The following is a 12243-nucleotide window of genomic DNA, read 5'->3' as shown; positions in this document are numbered from 1 at the left end:
TGACTGGGTTTGGGGAGAGATCAAGAACAAGGTGGGAACTGTGGCCAGTGGTTGGGTTGTCCACCTACACGTCACACCGGATCTTCTCAAAGGTCAAAACAGGACACTGTGGCAACTGAAGAGGACCACAAGCGTGTTATCGGCTGGATGGGCCCTCAGTCTACACACAGGCACACGTGCACTTGAAACACCCGAACTTGGCTGGCTTTTAAAGGAATTCAGTTTATAACCTTAATGACGGTGTCTCCTGTGCCTTTGCTGTGTGACCCTGAGCAAGTTACCTAACCTTAGCAGGCCTCAATTTCTTCACCTGTTAAATCAGACTAAATATAATGCCTACCTTGCAGGTTGTTATGGGACTTAAATAAGATACCTGTACGAAGAGTTTCCCCCAGTACTGGCACATGGAAAACATTTGTTAAGTGTCAGCTATTCTTGTAACGATAATGGGAAGAATAATCATCTAAGTTTATATGCTATCAGCTCATAGCTATCCATATTCTAAATTCTAAACTCCCTCCTCGTGTCATAGTAATCTGCCAAAGACTACTCGGATTACACACGTCATAGGTTTGCCGCTACAGACCCGCGTCTATCACGATGCGTCTATCTTTAATTTACTATCAGGGACCATAATCAAACAAAAGTGCTGATGTGAAAATCACTTATCAAAGTGTCATTAAAGTCACTGTCACATTAAGTTGTTTGAAGTCTCTCTGAGAAACTTCTTCCAAAAATTAACTGACACCAAAAATACTGTTCTCTCTCTCTCTCGCCCTCTGTCTCCATCTCTGTCTCTCTCTGTCGCTCCCTCACCCACCAAGGTATTGGTAGATTCTCTCTTCTGATGACAAGAGCCCTATCACTTTCTATATTTCTCCTTTTGTTCTGGGTTCTAGGAAGCTCAGACCAGGCCATCAGGCTTGAACTATCTGAGTATGCAGAACTCACAGACAAGTATCCTCCTATTTTCCATGGTTCTGATTTCTTGTTAAAATTTTACTATACATGGACTTGGTTTCAAAGAAAGAAGTAACTATAGAGTAGACACAAGATAATATGCCTTTTAGGGCTATTACTAAAATTGAATGAACTAAATTATGTAAAGCATGCCAAGGTCAGACACCTAGAAAATTTTACTTCTCACTCCTTAATGGATCTCCTTAATAGCAATATAATTAAATATATTTCCTCAGCTTGGCTCAGGTTTGAAAATGCTAAACAGTGGATCCTACAAGTCAAATGTCCTCCTTCACCACAAAGGTGTAGCATCCCCAGGGTGGCAAGTGCTGTCTGCACAATGGAGTCTTCTGGTTCTCTCTTCCTCTTACCACCTTTGTAAGGACTTTCAGTGTTTAGTCTCTTCCTTTCTCTATTTTGTTATCTTACTGACTCCTCACCACCTGGCTCACCACCAACAAGCCAAGGCCCCTACATGTCTACATCTCTTGGGTGTCACCTGCTGACATCTGGCTCCATCAAGACCACCTCAACCCTTTGTAAACTGCCTCAGTGGCTATTTAACTCCCAGGTGCCTTTTTGGAATACTTACAAAGTATTCCTATTATTTTGGAATACTGTTATTAGCCTATTATTTTGTAATACTTTGAGACAAAGCATTGCAAAAAAAAGCGCAGAAAAGTCCAAAGGACCCTTCACACAATTTCTTTCTATGATGACATTTTATATAAAACCAGGAAATTGTTCTTCACCCGTGTTTTTGCAAAGCACCAGGATTTCACCCGTGTTTTTGCAAGCACCAGGATTTCACCCGTGTTTTTGCAAAGCACCAGGATTTCACCCGTGTTTTTGCAAGCACCAGGATTTCACCCGTGTTTTTGCAAAGCACCAGGATTTCACCCGTGTTTCTGCAAGCACCATGTATGTTTTTAAACCAAATCTCACACTTTAAACTTATTTAGTACCTGGATAGGTGATTGTAGAATATGCTATTGCCCTTTTCCAGAACTCACATGTACTTAGAAGTGATATATTTTGTTCCATATTACTATGAAAATACCTGATGCTGATGCTGATGGTGGTTAATATAGACTGAAGGTCTACCATGTACCAGTAACTGTTCTAGGTGCTCTGCATAATGCAATCCTCATACCAACTCTACAAGGTTGATACTTTTTATGAATATCCCGCTTTTACAGATGAGGACGGTTTACACTACACAACTTGCCTGTGGTCAGATATAAACTAGTCATTGAAGAGGCCAAGATTCACCAGGGCAGTCTGACTCCAGAGCCTGAGCTTTTTGAAGCTACTATTAGCGATCAACAGAGAGTCTTTATGCCCCTGTGGAGATTTGGAAATGCATCACTGTAACTGGGGAGCACTGATGGCATTTTGTGGGTGGGGTCGGAGATGCTAAATGTCTCACAACACACTTAAAAAGAAAACTGTCTTGCCCAACATGGCCAATGTGCCCCGTTGAGAAACACTAAGTATTCTATTCTGTTTCCCTAAACGAACCCAAAGAGATAAGTATAAGTGTGAAACTTCATAAAGAAGTAAGAAGTAACTGGTAAAGGACCACATGTAAGGTAATCAATCACCAAGCAACAAACAAAATAAAACAAAAGTCTATTGTTCTATTCAAACGTTAATATGAGTATTCATTTCCATGCACACTGACTAATTAGGTTTCCAAATACCTTTTAGCTTAGAAAGCTCTTGTTCTTTCTCTTGCTGCAGCTGCAGGTATCTCTGCTTGTGGTCATTAAATGTCCTACTGAAGTCTTCTCCTTGCTTGCGGTGTTCCTCTTCCAAGTCGCTGTGCTGTTTCTTTAGCTCCTCATGTTGACTCTGCAAAGATGAAAACTTTAGCAGGGATGTACATTCTCTAAATTATATCAGAATCTGTCTCTCGATAGCGTAGCCTTTCTCTTGCCAGAAAGTAAGCACAAATGAAGAAGTAGACTTAGTTTTCCTCAGCTTGCTTTGAATTTGTGCAGCTCCCTTCCATTCCAAATGAATAGTTTGCGATCATGGCCAAAAATAATTTTCTCCTGAATTTTTAACATTAATGGGAACAACAAGAAGTTGGAATTTTGCATGAGAGATGGAAAAGGAAGGGATCTGGGGAAATTCCCAGGGACTCAAGTTACTGTGGAAACAGGGTAAAGCTAATGAAAAAATTACCCCTCCGTGGATACTCTAGACTGCCTCTTTCAATCTGATGTTTTCCCAGCAACATTTTTTATTTCCCTTCTTTGATTTTCAGCCTTCCTGGTAACCCAGTTTAAAGAAGGGGGGAAAAAAAGACTTTTTTCCATTTGGGGGAAGTAATAAATCTATTGCTTATAGAATGATTCTTACATATATTACTCCTGACTATAGTACTGTAATCACAATCTAGATAAATTCTACAGTCTCCAAATGCTTAATGTGAAAGGGTGGTCTGCTTTAATTCATGTATTGCTTTCTTGATAATAGGAAAGATGCTGGTTTCTATAAAAAGCATATGCCCTACTGATATAGGAGAAAAGACAACACCAAACAAAAAGCTGGGGGGTAGGGGCTGGAGACAGTGGCGTGGTTTTTTTCCCTGCTGTGCAGGGTGGCATAATGTCTGCTGCTCATCTCTTCTGGCCTGAACAGAAATAATGCATCTCTCTCTCTCTCTCTTTTTTTCAATTTTCCTGACACAATAATGAGTTTTATCCAAGAACCAAGGAAGGAGAATCTTTAAACATAAATTGTGCTCCTGTGGTAGGCAGAACACTTATTACACATTAGTAACAGGAAGGCAACATTTTAATACTTCTACTGCCTCCAGTGCGACTAAGATAAAAGAAAATACCTAAGAAAAACCACTCTGAGAAATTAGATTTAAAAAACAAACAAAAATCCTTAAAGGATAGAGAACAAAATTAAAAATTAGGTGACCAGAGAGCTTGATTTAGAAAAAATGTGTAATGAGCTAAATATGTTCTTTGTAATCAGGTGATAAAACATGATGGAGCATTACAATTATGTATCACTTTTAGCCAGAAATGACTTTAATATACCATATCACAATACAAATCAACTTTCTGTAAACTTTCCTTGATCACTTAAGTTACTTAGTTAATCCTTTGATTCACTCACGAAGAACAACTTTAAATTACTCACCTTTAACATCTGATGTTGGACATTCAACGCGCTGTACCTGCTATTAGAATCTTGCTGTAAATTGAAAAGCAAACAGTTAACACAAAAGTAACAAATTTGGCTCTTTTGCTAACCAGAGCTTAAAGGTCTTAATGGAAGGATTTCACTCATTTCACTTGTGTTAAGTGAAAATGAACTCTAAGCTCGAAACAGGACAATTCTGAGGCCATCTCCTTACTTAATAGCAGAAATGAAGTTTTCACATTGCTCTAAGTTTGCTAGACTTTAATAATGAAAAATCAGGACATGGATCCTGATGGATCCACGGATTAGATCCATCCATTTTATCCCCTCATGGAAAAATCATGGACATGGACAAAGAAACAAACAGCAGCTTGACAGGGCCCTTGGAGGTGGTTTACTTCCACTCTCATACTGAGAAGAAAAACTGATGCCAGAGGCACAGGGAAACTTGTCCTGAGATGCAGCACCGCATGTGGCTGATATGGCGCAATATATTGTGCCCGGTGCTCCAAGGGGAAAAGGAGATAAACCAGGCCTCACCAGCTTCGCATGGCTTCCGGGAAGGGAGAGAAAAGGCACTTTCCTGCCTTGAGCTTCAGCGCTAAGAAATTCTACATATGTGACTTTACCCCAACTAGACTCCAACTCACAGAGTGAGAAACAGAAAGGCTAAGGAACAGGCCAGGGCAAACATTTCCTTTAGTAGCAGAGCCAGGACCGAAACTTGAGCCTATACCTATGGCTGAAGCACGCGCTCCAGGAGTGTGTCTCTGTGTGCCAGTGGAGTATCTTCACATGTGGACCTCACACAAGTGCAGTCCTGGGCAACCATAACCAGTGAGTGTGCAAACCACAAACCGCCTGAAAGTTTTCTCTCCCCAGGCTGCTGTGTTGTTCTATCTTATGTGCCCCACTCCTTGCTTTACCCGTCACCGGTACAAGCACAGCCTCAATTACTTCTTTCTTTCATATTCTTGCAGCTTCTAAATGAACTGCATTTTTGCTTTATCATTTTATTTGATAACTTTACCATTTTAATTTGTAATAAATTACATTACAAAATGCACAACAGAACACACACAATTCTGGCTAGGGCTTTTAAAAGCAGGTAAGAGTTGAAAGCCGACAGCCTCCTAGCTATTCAAGGGACAGGCTCTTCTCAGTTTTAATACCCCAAAACGCCAATGCTTTATTCAACCAATGCTTACATATTTTTCTTAACGTAAGAGAAAAACTTGTTTTTCTCCAGTTAATTTGGACTTTAAAACTTTTTAAACTGCCAATATCATTTATGTATTCATTCGTTCCACAAATGTTTTTGAACATGGGAACTCTAGGCCAGGTACCGTGCCAGACATTACACAGCAATGTCTATGCAAGTGACAGTAACGTCGTGCAAAGGCAAATGAAAATAAATATCACATTCTGTAGAAAAGAGAGACTACAAATTAATAAATGAGTGAATAAAAATAATCTCTTTATGGTTGAACATTAAGGCTATTTCCAATTTATCACTATCACAGTAATGTGACAAACAAAGGAAGGTAGGTTTCAAAAGAACAGTTTTTAGGTCTTCCTCTGAGAATCTCTTGGGAAGGAAGGAAGGAAAGGAGAGAGGAAGGGAGGGAGGGAAGGAGGGAGGCAGGGAAATGTATCTCAGCCCTTCAATCCTAATGATCAACAGAGTAAAAGGTTTTGCGCTGTATTTCCCCCTCTTTCAAGTTTCGTGAAATAAAAAATTAAGGGAGAAAAAAAAACTCACCCTTCCCTTATTTAGTGTTTCTTGTGCTTCTAATTTATAAACCAGAAAATCTAGAAAATACAAAATGGAGAAAAGAGAGTAAAAGTTAATTCACTGTGGCATTTTTAGACATCTAAAAGAACATAGGCGTACTTTACTCAGACCTAAAAAATGTTTCACGTTTAAAACAATCTACTTGGTGACTTATATACTTTGTCTTTTAATGCTTTAGAAAGAGTTGAAAAAAACTGTTATATAATTTTCCTCTTTACCTTAAAGTTGTGAATCTTGTATCAACAAAATACACACTATAACCAACTGATTAAAAGTTCATTTAGAATGTGTACTTGGTGATGAACTGTCCATGAAATTAAGGAGAAAAAAAACATGAAGTGCACCTAAGGACAGAGATGATTTATTGCCAGCCACTAGATGGCACACGAAAATCATTCAGGACCTGAAAAGGAAATCAAGCTGTGCAAACCACCTTTAATGCTCTTAAAGCTTTATTATCCACTAGATGGCTCTATAAAATCACTCTGCTTTCAAAGACAAGGGAAATCCAAATCCTATCAAAGCATTTTAATGATCTTAAACATCTCAGTAAAACATCCTAGCCCACACTGCCCTCCTCTGTTCTCCCTCATTCTACCTCACACCAAGGTAATCAGACGGAACACCTCACTTCAATCTCAAGATTTACCAAAAAGATGAATAAATAAAAATAGAATGCAGGTAATTTCAAATCACAACCTGTATAAGCTCCATGCTTTATAGAAAAACTCTGATAAAAATCAACAGCATTGCCTAATACCTGTGCTAAATGTTAATTTTTCAAACCAAACCAATCAGTTGTGCCAGTAAAGCCTTTACCACAAGATGAAAACAGGCGTATAACTTAAAAGACATCGTACGATAAGATCAATTCATTACGTTCTAAATGTACATGTATACATATATGTTTATATAACGTTTGTCATATTCTGGACAATGCATGCTGTTACTTTCCTGGATGCCTGTGGACAGAAGTTTCAGGTGTTAGTAACGTATGCATTGATAATATTCAAAGAAAAACTGTGTGTTATTTCCAAAGCAATACATATAACCAATATATGAATGACCTCAAAGTGGCACCAACTGAATGAAAGATTCTAAATCTAGTCTTGAGCAGGAATTATTTTGTCGCACAACGTATAGCATATTGCTTGGTATCTCCTTCTCCACCCACCAAATAAAACTGACTTTGGGTGATTTGAAAAATTTCTTCGCCAAAAAAATAGTAAAGCAAGTACGTGATGCTTCAAAGAAGAGTATGATAAAAACACAGAACACAAATTACATTATTTATTTACCTTCCTTCGCTTTCTTATGTTCAAGTCTTTCCTTTTGCAAGGATTTCTCTAATCTTGATCTGTGTTCATACACAACTGGAAAAAAAAAAGTTAAAACTTATCTTCAAAGAATTAGAAATTCTAAGGTAAAATTAACATCAATTTTCAAAACAGGAAGAAGACAGCTTAGAGTCCTTTCACAATTAAAATTAAAATGTATGCATTTTAAGTTCCACATTCTTGGTAGAAGATGGAAACGATAATAGACATAATTCTGGGCTGACTCCTATGCGGTCTGCCCCTCTGTAAAACCAGCACTCTGGAAGAGGTTTCCACCTTCTTGGCCAGTTCCTTGCCCTCCTGCTTCTGGAACATGAGTCTCTGTGAGGTTCCAGGTCTCTTCCCGGACAAGCGTGTCCACGCTCACGACTTCAGCCAACATCTACACAGCATTGACCCTCACATCTGTGTGTCCAGCTCCCACCTCTCTCTCAGGTGCTAGGAGAGGATTTCCAGCCAGATATCCCATAAGTACTGCCAAGTCAACATGAGCTGAGTGAGTCTCAGTTAAAGATGCCTGGGTGGGTGAGGAAACCTCAGCAGCATAGTAAGGTTTGCTGAAAGAAGAGGTGGATTCCACCATGTCAGGAAAAACTTAGGTAAGATAGCCACAGAGATGAAGGAGGGAGAGACTCTTCCCACTAAAGAACCTATACAAGTGCCCACAAAGGAACAAGTCAGGTTTACATCTGCCATGGCAGGAAACCCAAGGCAAACTGATGTCCTGCTGTAGGACCTTCCTGCATTTTACCAACCCCACCTCCCCCATCTACTCTGAAGTAGCTGGAGTTGCCTGGTGAGTCGGGGAGAGAGAGCAGATGAGTTAGGGGGAAAACAGGCAGAAGCCCATCGGGACTCTCTCCCCCACTACAGGTTTCACATCTACAGCAAATGGGAGCTGCAAGAGTGCTAGAAGCTTTACCTTTAAATGAAAAAAATATGTATTACTGCACTGGACTAGACCAGACATGATCCTTACTAAACAAGACTGTGTTTATGGATAAAAGTTACTGGAAGATTTTTTTTGATCTGAGAGAAGCTGAAAAGTAGTGAAGTCTGTCTTAGATTTCATGCAGGGACAGAAAACCCAGCTCCGCAGAGTGGTTGGAATAGGGGAGAGGAGGGGAGAGGCAGAGAGAACAAAGTTACGTTTCTGACGCGCCCTTTAATCCTGTTTGTTCAGCATTATGGTCACAAATGATCTCATTCCCTGCAAGCTCAGCCAAGCCCGTCACTTGGTTCTTTTACCATCCCTAGCTCCCCATGACTCCCAAAGATACAGTTCAATCACCAGTCACTGACTGTCCGTCGTCCAGTGCATACAACTGCCCGACACTGCTGGCCACCTGAAGTTGCCGTGGTCCCAGCAACTCCCCTCCCTGACATCTGCTTGTTGCCGATGGACCCCCTGCCCCTCCCTCCCCCCACCCTTTCCCCACTGCCACCCCTGCCAGTTACCAGCTATCTCTGCCCTCCTTCCAACACGCCCATCATCTCCAGGGTCCTTCCCCTTCTCCCAACACTGCACCTCTCATCTTGGCGTCCCATAGCAACCTGCCATTCCCAGGGCTCCATCTACAACTCCCACAGCCCCTAGCTCTCCTCACACCTCTGCTAGCATCTCAGTCCAGAACTCCTAGAAGGCCTGCCGCCACCCAAACTGGTGTGGTGTCGTCCCCTGATGGCATGCCTGCCCCAAACTCATCTTTCCCCTCAATTCAGCCTCCCATTAGTCATCGAAATAATGACCTGCTCCATTCCCTTTCTCCACTTGGGTTCCTATTCCATTCACCAGATAATCCCTCCCCCTCCCCCAGTGCTATTATTACAAAGGGATCTAATCCAGCTCCACATTTATTGAGCTGCTGTGATGGACCTGCCCCATATTATGAGTAGAAATGCAAAATGAATAGACATGGGCCTTGGCCTCAAGAAGCTCTAGTCCAACACAGGAGATAGATTAGGTAATTTTAAATAATTAGAGCTAAATGCATTTGGCATAATGAAATGAAAACAGGCAGAAGCCCATCGGGACTCTTTCACCCAGTGAAAGAGAGGGGTGAGCTCTGGATGGGAGAGGAGCGAGGGGAGATTCTCAGAGGCGACAATCTCTTGGCTGGCTTTGAGAGTGAAGAACAAGTTGGCAGATGGGAGCACCACAGGAGAAAGGCACTGCTGGAAGACACATCACAGGGACAAAGACACAGAGGTGCTGAAATCGGACTAAAGGCAGCTGTGTTCCAAAAAGCTTGGTTCCAAGTCCATTGTTGAGAAATTAGACTTTTTTCAACCATATAGGTGTACAGTATATAAGTCTCTCGGCCAATTCCTGAAAGCCTATTAAAACCAAGAGGTTCCTTGGATTGGTACTAACACTACCATCTTGAATGACATTTGGAACGAGGGAGGGAAAACAAAGACTAGTGCTGGGGAACCTCACCAAGCCAAACCCAGAACTGCCTGCTCACAGTCTTTGAGAATGTCCGTCAGGTAGTGGAGGCTTACAGGGGAATAGATAAATTACAGTGTTACCATGCTATACACAGGCAAGAACAGGATGCCATGGGAACACCTAAGCTCCCCAGCTGGAAGGAAAAACACTCCCTCATCTCCAATCCACTGGCCAAAGTTCCCACGGTCTGGGTAGAGGGTCACAGGAACATAAACATGCCGGGTAATAGGGAATCTGGGTGCACTAATTGGACATATTGCAGACAATTTCAGCAAGCATGTACATCACTTGCAAAGAAGGGTCAACAGGCAAAGTAGTCAAGATCTTGCTCTAACGGAGTCAAAAGTGGCAGCAGGGGTCCTGAGTCTAGGGGGCTCCTGAATGGGGGTCAGGACCATTATGGGGAGACAATCCAGCCCAGCAACACCCAAGATAACAACAACAACAAAACCCAGCAGCAGCACAGCCAAGAAAACACACGTGGGGGACTGCTCACCACCGTCCCCAGCCACCTCAGACTCTAGATGTTAACTATTATCATGGAAGGGTAAGGATGGCGGCAAACGTTGTAGTTACAACTTATAATCCTGTGAAATTCTTCCTGACTTAATAAGATACGGCAGCAGTCACTCAACGTCACGTGGCACTTGGTGACGGCGGAACGCTTACCTTTGGTTTAGGCAGCAGAAAACTCATCTGCAGGTTTCATCTTCGATAAGGGCAGAGGGGCCACTAGATCCCACCTAGCGGAGAGGGGGTGTGGGGACTGGGGTGAGGAGTGCTCTATGTGGGGGGTAGGGGAGACGGTGCTCCGTGCTTTACTCTCTTCCCTGCGATTCAGCCAGGAGGATAATGTGCCAACGGCCGGTCTAAAGTCCCCATCGACCAAACTGTCTTTGACAGTTGTATGTATAATGGGGATTTACACATTCGACATCTTAAGAGCAGCGTGTCTCAAGAGCTAGAAGATCCTAGGATACACAGTTAGACACTTTCCTAAATCACCTAAAGAGATGCTATACAATGTCCACAAAGAGGAGAGCATGTTTATGGATTACAGTCCACATCCAAAGGTCTTGGGAAATCTGAGACTAGCCACGAATCCATAAAATGGCATCACTCATAGCGTGACCTAAGGCATGAATAACGTGCTTTTGCAAATGCAGCAGAAAAAAGATGTGGTGAACAGGAACAGAGGCTGTATGTGAGGAACCGTGAGGTAACTGTACGATTAATATTGTCTTACTCAGAACTGGCCATTATGACAGCCACCAGCTTTAGTCCTGATATACAACCTAAGAATTCAGCAATGGTTTGAGGGATGGAGAATATCACCGAGGAGGAAGGTGAGAGAATGGGGCAGCAGTGACTGACGGAAAGCTGGAGAAGTGCTCAGAAAAAGGAAAAAAAAAAAACCCAAAACCGAAAAGGAACCTTAAACTATAGGCTGAGGAAACCACGTTAGGTAAAGGAAAGTGAGAGTAAAAATTAACCCTTAGAATTGGAACTCTAGAAAGAATGGGAGAAGGAAAGAGGCAGGCGGTACGTAAAGGTCAAGAGCACAGACTCTGGTGTCTGGGTTCAAGTCCCAGATCCATTCCTTATGGGGAGAGTTGCTGAACTTCTTTGTGCTTCAGTTTCCTTATACGGTACACGGGAATAAAAACAGTGCCCATCCCTTTGGGTGGATGTCAGGGCTAAATGAGTTAATTTACGTGAAGTGCTTCAAACACGGCAGGGCACAGAGTAAATGCCAGAAAAATACTAAAATATTTTTTCAGCTATCTGTGATGGCTTAAAAGTGCCAGAGGATGAATCAGGTGATTCCCTGAGCTCTTTCAACCCTACAATTAAAGTCTAATAATAACAAAGTAATACACATATATATTGAGAGAGAGACTTGAAACAGCAATGAAATACTGATCTCAGTTTCCTGTTACTTTAAAAAAAAAATTCCCTTAAAAAGGGGGGAGGGTTGCAAATAATCATTCTAATAGCTTAGTAAAACCTATAAGCCTATTTTCTAATAAAAATTGAAGAACAGCAAAACGGACCAGATAGAATCTTTGTGTTCTTGTGGCTCTTCTAGAAAATTTCCCTATCAATTAAACACACACACACACACACACACACACACAACCCTTAATTCTTTAGCATGCATTCTCCAGGCTTTGGGGCTGGTGATTTATCTAGATAGGTTTATTTACTGTTTTGCTTAGAAGGAAGATTGCTAATCAATCCCTGTCACCTATCTCTATTTTTCTATTTATACTCTGAAGTCAAGGGCATCAGTCAAGATGAAACCAAACTGCTAGAACCTTTGCAACAAAAAAGGTATATAATTAATATTCTCAAAGCACCCATCAGGTTCAAGAAAAAAATAAGTATAAAAATAATGGTTCAATCTCGGCATTCAAGATCATTAATGCAGACCAACACTACAACGGGGATAGGATGTGAATCATAAGAACTTGTGAGAGAAAGATGAAAATCCACAATACTCATCATCTCCCCTGCTTACTGACAAGGAGTTT

At 41.5% G+C, this 12243-nt stretch overlaps 1 protein-coding gene across 4 annotated transcripts in view; it reads right to left on the bottom strand.

Moving 5' to 3' along the window:
* Window positions 1–12243, bottom strand: part of GOLIM4 (golgi integral membrane protein 4) — a 75013-nt gene that overhangs the window by 25360 nt on the left and 37410 nt on the right. For all 4 annotated transcript variants that reach the window (XM_082394008.1, XM_082394006.1, XM_082394005.1 and 1 more), the window contains exons 2-5: window positions 7219–7293; window positions 5888–5937; window positions 4123–4176; window positions 2664–2814 (exon numbers count right to left, since the gene is read on the bottom strand). In XM_082394008.1, the coding sequence (XP_082250134.1) occupies window positions 2664–2814; window positions 4123–4176; window positions 5888–5937; window positions 7219–7293 (330 nt within the window). The remainder of the gene's footprint in view (window positions 1–2663; window positions 2815–4122; window positions 4177–5887; window positions 5938–7218; window positions 7294–12243) is intronic.

The sequence above is a fragment of the Balaenoptera borealis genome (assembly GCF_965194805.1).
Source record: "Balaenoptera borealis genome assembly, chromosome: 5".
In the NCBI taxonomy this organism is placed as follows: Eukaryota; Metazoa; Chordata; class Mammalia; order Artiodactyla; family Balaenopteridae; genus Balaenoptera; species Balaenoptera borealis.
This window is presented reverse-complemented; position numbering and strand designations above follow the sequence as displayed.